This window comes from Akebia trifoliata, chromosome 11, assembly GCF_017979445.1.
Source record: "Akebia trifoliata isolate Shusen 1 chromosome 11, ASM1797944v1, whole genome shotgun sequence".
NCBI classification, from domain to species: Eukaryota; Viridiplantae; Streptophyta; class Magnoliopsida; order Ranunculales; family Lardizabalaceae; genus Akebia; species Akebia trifoliata.
Window position 1 is genome coordinate 38824308 of NC_141385.1, and position 10281 is coordinate 38834588.

At 33.6% G+C, this 10281-nt stretch overlaps 2 protein-coding genes across 2 annotated transcripts; both read right to left on the reverse strand.

Moving 5' to 3' along the window:
* Positions 1-1831: 1831 nt before the first annotated feature.
* Positions 1832-3800, reverse strand: LOC147391568 (uncharacterized). The gene is made up of 4 exons (XM_086459085.1): positions 3196-3800; positions 2852-3112; positions 2661-2760; positions 1832-2572 (listed from the first exon to the last, which is right to left on the reverse strand). The coding sequence occupies exons 1-4, from the start codon at positions 3798-3800 to the stop codon at positions 1832-1834; spliced, it is 1707 nt and encodes a 568-aa protein (XP_086315211.1).
* A 108-nt stretch (positions 3801-3908) lies between these two features.
* Positions 3909-7846, reverse strand: LOC147391569 (uncharacterized). The gene is made up of 3 exons (XM_086459086.1): positions 7841-7846; positions 6220-6381; positions 3909-5408 (listed from the first exon to the last, which is right to left on the reverse strand). Exons 1-3 carry the CDS (start codon positions 7844-7846, stop codon positions 3909-3911), a joined length of 1668 nt encoding a protein of 555 aa, XP_086315212.1.
* Positions 7847-10281: the final 2435 nt, after the last annotated feature.

Genomic DNA, 10281 nt, shown 5'->3' on the forward strand with positions numbered 1-10281 from the left:
TTACAAGTATAATACAAGGGAAATTTTCTGTCTTGACACTATTTTGCTTAGTGTCAACATGCATTCAAAACAAAAAGTTCTCGTCTTATAGAAAGCAATAAAGTTGGAATGAATGGAGAGAGAGATTTTCGTATTGTCAGCAATACTAGTGAGTTGGGATTTGTCTTGGAATATTGGAGGAAGCTTGTATATCCTTAAAGCTTGTAAAGACCTAAATTTAGGCACTATACAACAGAAGAGACTCTAAATTGGGTCTCACTGTTGAAATTACCAAATCAAAAGTAATATGACAACAGTCTTTTAATAATATCAAATACTATATGAATTTAGGTTCGGCATTATGTTGCTTAATGATTTAGTAGAAATTATTCCTATGTGAGCATAAGGAGGACCATATGCAGCAAATGGATTGCTTCAGTAAATAAATTTAAACACCAACTTTCTTGTCAACTTTCTTGTGGTGAAATAGACTTTGGAGCACTTTTCCAAGGACTTCGGAGTTAAAGTAACCCACACATATAAGCATATCAGGCATTAATGATGGAATTGAGCATACCAGAAGTAAGAAAATGTCTATCAATTTGTTAAGACCTAACTTAACATTATCTTTTCTATTAGAGAAAATTAGTTGTATTCAATACACAAAAGAAGGACAAGGATAACTACAATAACCATTCAACTAAAGCCAACCAAGATTATTGAGAATTACATTAAGAAGCTCTACTGCAAATTTGTTTCTTTTTAGAAAGAAATCAAACATATTATGGTCAAACTATTACTATATTTTCCAAACCATTACAGCAAATGTAAATGAACAACAGAGTTGAAGTAGTAAGAGAAGGAATGAATAAGCAAGTAATACCATTAAACTGTCCTAGCATTATAAATGTTCTAAACTATCATACTTGGATACTTCAAAGTTATAGTTACCTCTCCAAAAGCCTTGCACTATCAATAGTTGACAACAGAAATTCCAGCTCCAACAGTCATCCGGGCTTGGGACCACCCTTTTCCCTCCTCCTTTATCCGGGCTTGGGACCGGCAATGTAAAACATATAATTTTACATTGGCGGAGTTAAAAAGGGGTTAGCTAACAAAAAAAATAGTTATAAAAGAAATCATAAAATATATGTAGGTAAAAAAGTCTATGTAGTGATCCATTTCATGCAAACAACTAGCACACATAAAGGATGAGAATGCCATACATACTGATTTGCTAAATCTTCCAGTCCATTTCATCTATTTAGGCTAGTAATGGACACAATCCTAATTTTCAATATTTACAGACCATTATCATAAGTTTTTCATAAGTAAGCAAACTAACAGAATCATAAGTTTATCTCAAAAAGCAAGTATCATACACTATTATCCAAAACACAAAATTCACTTAATAAAACTAATAAAATTAACTAATTTAGAAGTTTTTCTAACAAAAGAACGCATCAAATCAATCATCTGGCAGCTGTGTCAATGAGTTCGGTGGAGTTGGGAACGTACAGCCCGGTGGAGTAGGGAATGTGTCGCCAAACTACAATAAACATATCAGATTATCAGATATGTTATGTTTATATATCTAAAAATTAAATAAATATAAATTTTTTACTTACACATCATGACAGGTTCATAACCATCAGTGCGAGATTATCAAACTCATCCTCTGAAGGGTCCATCTAAGACATGCAATAAACAAAAGAGTTAGCACACAATAAATTATATGAAAAATAAATTAAATAATTAGTAGTCATTTCTATCCAAATAAGCATACCAATTAACATTCTAAGTTTCGATTGATTGTGGAACCCTTACAAACAACAAATCATGAGTATAGTTTTTAATCTTCAATGTCAGTATTGTCTGAACCATCAACAGAATTGATTGTACGGGGGGGTTGTTCAAATAACAATTGAGAAGGTGCATCGAGAGTAATTCCTGGTACATCATCTCTAACCCAAATGACATCACCATCATCACCTTGTTCCATGACATTTCTATCTTGACAAATACCAAATGGCTGAGGTTCCCATATATCCTCTTCTTCATCAATATTCACCACACTCATGTCATACAAGTCTCTAGGTTTAGCCTTCACAACAACATGCCAATCTGATTCTATAGGATCTTCTACATAGAATACTTGTTGTGCTTGTGCAGCTAAGACATATGGTTCATCTCTCGATTGTAATAATAATCGATTGAAATTCACAAGTGTGAACCCATGCTCATCAACCCTTATTCCTCTACCCATAGCAGTAACATCAACCCAATCGCACTTAAACAGTACAAACTGAAGACTTGGAGAATACGTCAACTCAATAATGTCTGTTAAACGTCCGTAGTATGTTACATTTCCTGTTACGGGTCTTTGATCTCTACTACTTGCATAACTTGTAGTAGATGCAGTAACTGCAATCCCACTATTTTGACATTTACAACCTTTCTCCTTGTCTGAAATACGAAACCTAAACCCATTCAAAACATACCCCTTATACCTCTTCGCCATATTTTGTGGACCTAAGCTTAGGCTCGTAATATCATCTGATACGATATTTTTCGATTTCCTCAACAATTGCACCTATTAGTAACCAAAGAGAATCAATATTATTACATTATTGAAAATAATGTAATAGAGTTGTAATTGCACTTTGAATTATCTCACTTACATGATTCTTGAACCAACTAGTAAATTGTTTATTCTGTAACTTCTGCAAGTCATGAGCACGTGTGTGTGGCAATTGCATCATAATCGATCGCATGTGTTGTCTGTTTAACCATTAAGTATTACACATGTTAGATTGTATAATATGTTACATTTGTATATAATGTTAATTGTGTCGCAAAAATATCAACTTACTCTATGTAATTGGTAACTTTGTCATTGTTGAACAATATGTAACGATGTGCTTGTTCCCTTTCCAATTCACTTAAATGAAATGGCACTATACTTCCGATCGTGGAATAGTCGTAATTCCTAAGTGGTCGATTCAACCTTGTCTCAACATTATGTAGATATCTCGAACAAAATGTCAGACATTCCTCAGCCAAGTACCCTTCAGCTATTGACCCTTCGGGTTGAGCTCTGTTACGTACATAAGACTTAAGTCTGTACAAATACCTATATCAAAAAATAAAAAATATGTGACTTAATTCATTGGTAGGATGGCGAGAAAATGTATTAAATTCGTAAATAATGTGCACCTTTCAATGGGATACATCCATCGATATTGAACAGGTCCACCCAATCTTGCTTCTTCGGCCAAGTGGATCGGCAGATGCACCATAATATCAAAAAATGCAGGCGGGAAGATTCGTTCTAAACTACACAGTGTCAATATTATACGTTCTTCCAGTCGATGTAGTTCCTGAACATGACATATCTTGGAACATAATTCACGAAAGAAACTACTCAATTCAATGATTACTGCAATGACATTCTTGGACAGTGATCGTCTGACCGCCAATGGCAATAATTGTTGCATTAAGACATGTGAGTCATGACTCTTCAAACCAGTTATTTTACGCTCTTTTACATTAACACATCTGGCGATATTGGAAGAATAACCATCTGGGACCTTAATATTCTTCAGTACCTTACAAAACAACTCTTTTTCATGTTTGTCCATTGTAAAACATGCAGTTGGAAGATACACCTTATTTGTTGAAGACACTATTTGTGGGTGAAGTGTGTTCCTTACGCCCATTTCTACCAAGTCTAGACGAGCCTTTAAGTTGTCTTTCGACTTGCCTTCTATATTTAACAACGTACCAATTACATTATCACACACATTCTTCTCAATATGCATCACGTCCAGATTGTGTCTCAATAAATTAGTACTCCAGTATGGTAATTTGAATAATATGCTCAACTTCTTCCAATTAAATGGCATGATGTCCTCTCTTGCTTGTCTCTGTCATTTTCTCGCAGTGTGTTTTCCATACTTGAATACAATTCCATCCAACAGGTTTACAATGTCATATCCAGCCACATAGTCTGGTCGGGACCTATCTTCTATCGTACCATCGAATGATTTTTTATCTCTTCGAAACCTGTGTTGCAGTGGTAAAAATTTACGATGTCCCATGTAACAATGTTTTTTTCCTTTTCGCAAATAACGACTGCATGTGTCTTTATTGCAAATCGGACATGCAAGTTTTCCTTTTGTACTCCAACCTGATAGCATCGCATACCCAGGAAAGTCACTAATCGTCCATAGCAAAGCTGCACGCATCTGAAATGTCTCATTTCTTGATGCGTCATATGTCATTAATCCACTTTCCCATAATTCTTTCAATTCTTCCACTAAAGGCCTCATATATACATCTATGTTGTTTCCAGGACCAGTAGGACCAGGGATTAACATGGACAAAATCATGTTTGACTGTTTCATACACATCCATGGGGGCAAGTTATATGGAATCAATATCACAGGCCATGTGCTGTGACTAATACTCATAGTTCTGAACGGATTGAAACCGTCACTAGCCAACCCAAGTCTAACATTACGAACATCTAAAGCGAATGACGGATTGCAATTATCAAAATGGCTCCATGCTATTGAGTCTGCTGGATGCCTTAAAAGACCATCTTTGGTTCGACACTCATCATGCCACCTCATGTCAGAAGCTGTCTTTGATGACATAAAAAGTCTTTGTAGCCTTGGTTTTAATGGAAAATAACGTAGTATCTTAGCTGGACTTTTTTTCCTTTTCCCTCTCGATTGATCTTCGTCCATTTTCCATCTAGAAGCACCACATGTGTCACAAACTTGTTTCTCGCTAGTCTCTCTCCAATATATCATGCAATCGTTAGGGCACGCATGTATCTTATTATAGTCAAGACCTAAATCTGAGATAATCTTTTTTGTCTGACTGAAATTTTCTGGCAACGTCGACCCATTCGGGAGCACCTCCCTCAACAAGTCAAGCAACATTGTAAATGACTTGTTGCTCCATCCACTGAGGCACTTGATGTGAAATAGTTTAACTATGAACGATAATTTGTTGAATTTTGTACAACCAGGATACAACTCTTTCTCCATATCGTTTATCAACTTGTAAAATTTCTCAATTTCTACGTTTACCTCACTATTTGGTATTTCTGTACGATTACCAGTTACATTACATTCTACATTTGGCATTCTGAAAATATCATCCAATAGATCTTCCATTCCATCCCCACTTTCATTTCTCATTGCATTGTTTGACCGATCATATGAATCTAAATTCTGGCCTCTAGATGATGACGACTCAATATCTTCACCGTGGAATAACCATCTAGTGTAATTCTTGTTGAACCCGTAACAGATCATATGGTCATATGCATTTTGTTTGCTCTGGTAGTACACGTTATTGCATTTAGAACATGGACACTTCAACTTCTCGTCAACAGTGGCTCCACGTTCAAAAGCAAACTGAATGAATCTTTTTACCACTTCGATATATTATTGACTAATCCTAACACATTCAACAAGTTCATGCGAACAATACATCAACATTATGATATGGTGACATCAAATCAATCATGATATGAAATATCAACATACCTTGACTTTCGAATCCAACTCTTATCCATTGTCCGTAAAAGAAATTAACACTGAAACGCAGAAATAAGAAATTCATAAAAAAATGGGGGTAAGATCGAATGTATTAAGTTTCATGTATGGTGTGACTCCATCCATGTATGTACGATATATTCTTTCTGTTTATTTATTATAAAAAAATTATATATATTTTGTTCTTATCCTCTAACCATAAGTAAAGTGTATAACTTAACATGATCGAAAGGTTTTTAGGAAAAAAATTGACAAGAAGTTAAAGAAAATGGTAAGTCAGTTATATTTTATTAGTCTCTTACAGAAGATTGTGATTAACAGTCTGTTTGAATTGAGAAAAAAGAAGAGAAGAGAAAATATGCAACTTTCTCTTCCTTTCTCCTGTTTGGATTGTTAAGTGGGGGGAAGAGAATGAAAAAATGTAAAATTTGGTTCTCTCCAAAAGTGGAGAGACGAGAAGGAAAGAGAAGAGAATGAAGTTTTACATTCCAATTTTGTCTTAATTATTTTTAAAATTTTCAAAAATAGGTAGTATTGGCAAGCCATCCGCAAGGTTATTTGCAGGCCATCCAACAGGCCATCCGACATGCCATTAGGCAAGTCATCTGACAGGCCATTTGGTAGGCCATCCAACATGCCATTGGACAAGCCATTAGGCAGGCCATCCGACCAGGCCATTTGGCAGGCCATCCGACATGCCATTAGGCAAGTCATCCGACAGGCCATTGGACAGGCCATTTGGTAGGCCATCTGACAGGCCATCCGACAAGCCATTAGGCAGGCCATCCGACATGCCATTGGACAGGCCATCTGACAAGTCATTGGTTATGCTCTATAAGCAATCAATAGGGCACGAAAGTGTAATAAAATATGAAGTTTATATATATTCTAGATTTATCGAGTAGATCTAGAATTAAGAGAAATAAGATTACAATCTATCCAAAAAAAAAGTTTACAATCTGATTAGGTGCTTACATAAAGTTATCCTTCTTTGATCCACTATTGCATAATCTACACTTTCATCTAATGAGGCAATAGGTTTATTAATCTTGTTAACCCTCCAAATTTAATTTCAATAACTTAGATTACCAAACAAATAAGAAAATTCCAACCCTCAAGAAATAGATCCAAGTTTACGCTATAACATGAACTAGTAAACAATAATACCCAATACAAGTTGGGTATCTTTAAATATCAAATTACCATAAACAGAACAAAACCCATAAAACTTAACCCTTAATTATTAATCAAAAATCAAAAAATTCATCCATAAATTTCCTAAAACCTGTATAAACATACCTAATTCAAGATTCTACACAAAACCCAGCATCCAAGTAACAATTTTACCAATGAAATACATAATTCTATAAAGATAAAGGAACAAAAACTTCAAAATTCATGAAAAAAACTAGTTCAATAATACCCACTAGAAGTTGGGTATCTTTAAATATCAAATTACCAAGAACAGAACAAATCCCATAAAACTTAACCCTTAATTGTTGCTACCCCACACTCTATTGATCAAAGATGCAAAGTAAGGCGAATCAAATATCGCCTTGAATTCTATTGCATTTAAAACATGTTATCAAATGGAATATTCATCAGAGTCGTGATACATTGCCTACATTGGAAGTATACTGATAAGCATAGATTTATTTTCTTGAGATACAAGTTTAAAAATCAATGATTCTCTATGCATTGCCACTTCAGCGTAGTGTCCAATGCAGGCAGTCCATCATTTTCCTATTCATAATCTATTTATTATTTTAGAGTGTCTAAATGGTACCTCGAAAACTAAATAAGTCTTTTGTCGATCTTGCATTTCTCTCCTAAATTCGAGCAAACTCTCTCAAACTGTACATTTTCAAAATTGGTCACATTTTATACATTGTCATGGGCTCCATAACACCATTTATTTTTAAATGATCAGAATACACACATTTTCAACTTGTTGAGTAAAAGGACGATTCTATCTACTGATTGACATAAATAATCAAAATCTCCTTATTTTACGATCAATTGAATGTGGTGTTAACAATACATCAAAAATATTTAAAATGATCATTATAGTTGTTAGAGATAGTTATTTGAAGTTATAATGATGTACAAAAGATATGCTAGAAGTCTGTGATATTGGACTACTTTTTAAAACGAATGGAACACGATCAATTTATTTTTATTTTTATTTTTATTGTAATATCCCCGAAATACTTCATTAATGGTATCCAAGACATGCAATTCCATTAAAAGAATATGACCTTCATGATTGGAGTCCAATGGTCCCTATGTACCTCCATTTCTATAATCTTTTCTTCCTTGAACACATCGTTAAATATTTCATCTCCATTAATGATGTCCCTGTACTAAGGGTTTTATTATCTCCCAAATAAACTAAACATACATTTAAAATAAAAATTAAAACATGCAAATTGGTCACTACATTCCTACAGGATTTGATAAATTTAATATTTATTTTTATCTAATAATTTGTTAAAATATTTTGGATGATTGAAATCATAAATAGTATAACATACTTGTGGACATAGTTCTATTAAGAAAAAAATTCATAGTTCTATAAAGAAAAAGAACCAAAACTCCAACATTCATGAAAAAAATAACATTCAAGACGAAATAAATGAGATTTAAATGAGATTTATCAAAATAAATGAGATTTAAAAAACAAAATCTTCACAAACCTCAAATCTGCAGAGCCTTGGTAAAAAAACAGCAACAAGTTGAGCTACTACGTCTTTTGTAGCGATGAAAACTGTAACAAAGATGACGAGGGTATGAGAAGGAGATATTGGGAGTTAGAGTGAGAGAGTGAAACAGAGAGAGTGCGATATAGACAGAGAGAGAGTGCGAGAGGAAGATGGAATGAAACAGAGGAGACGTACAGTGTAAGAGGGAGAGAAGAAATAAAATCGAAGCTGGCGCCAAAAATAAATGCTGATTCGTCGTCGATTTCGCAAAAAACGCCACTGATTTCATCTTTTTGGCAGCGGTTTGCAAATCGCCTCTAATAGTTTCATCTTTTTGGCAGCGCTTTGCAACAACATCGCCTCTAATACAAACTCTCTATTAGCAAACTCTTTGGCTGATTTACATATGAATTGGGTGACGTTAGCAAAAGTTGGTGTGGTGGTAGAAATTCTCTTGTTTTACTCCATTTAAATGAGTTTGAGACTCAACTCTATGTAAGGCTGTCAACAGATGGTTATCGGATCGGATGCAATAATATCCGAATCCGAATTCAGATTCGAATCTGACGGATATTCTAAAACTCTATCCAAATTCAAATCCGATTATCGTATCGGATATAAGATAATATCCTATTCAAATTTGAATTATTTGTATATAAAAAAAAAAACATAACTTTTCCTTATCCAATTAATTTTTCATTATTAAAAATAAGGGAGCGGTTTGGCAGTCCTAAAGTTTACCAAATTTGGTGCCAAACATTTTTTGTAAATCACTTTTGATGGGGTCAGAAGTTTTGGAATAGGCTGATTTTTTGTGAGGATGATCTCTACACTGTAGAGATCATCCTTAAAAAAAATCAGCTCATTTTGAAACTTCTAACCCTAGTTTACAAGTTGAAGAATCGTGGACCGTCCAATTTTTGTAAATCACTTTTGATGGGGTTAGAAGGTTTGGAATAGGCTGATTTTTGGTGAGGATGATCTCCCCATCATAGAGATCATCCACACAAAAAATCAGCTCATTCCAAAGCTTCTAACCCATATTTTAAAAAATGTTTGGCACCAAACTTGGCAAACTTTAGGGCTGCTGAATCGTCCCCTAAAAATAATTATTATATATTATATTATTTATATAAAAAATTAATAAATAAAATAATATATATTATAGTATTTATATAAAAAATTAATCAAATAAAATAATATATATTATATATTACTTCAAATTGGATATTATCAGATTCAAAATGTTAATATCCGAATTTGAATTCGATATCAAAAAATTTCTGATAATATTCGATTTTTCGAATTTGAATTCGAATTTTCAACTATGAAAATCTAAACCGAGTCAGGTTTTCAAGTGTATTTAATCAACATGAAATTTTACACAGTTTTTAAACTCGAGAGCTTGAATCGAATCAAATGTCCAACTAATTCAAAAGGATAAAAACTTGCAAGTCTACTCAGATAAAATAAATAAATATATTTAACATATAAGTATTTTTAAGATACATCTCCTAAAAAATATCATATATAGTCGATTAAATTGGTTGAGTTTTTGACCCAATGTGGTTCATTTTTTGAGATGACCCGATCGAGATGAGGAGTTGAGTCAGTTGATCTGCTGAGTTAACCGATGTTATATCGTTTTTATGCATAAAAAATTAATCGAATTAATTAACGACGTTTTTATAAACACGCCGTTATTCGTATGGTATTACCAGCGCTTTAATAAAACAATGATGTTGTTTCATGTGTATTAACGGCATATAATAATCGATGTTATATCGTTTTCATGCATTAAAAATTAATCGAATTAATTAACAATGTTTTTATAAACAAATTGTTATTCGTATGGTATTACCAGCGGTTTAATAAACAATGTCGTTGTTTCATGCATATTAGCAGCACATAATAACGCGTTAAATCATAGTTAAAAATTTATCGAATTAATTAACGGCGTTTCTATAGAAATTGCCGTTGTTTCCACTGTATTAACGGCACTTCGTAACCGCCGTACAAGTATTCGTTAT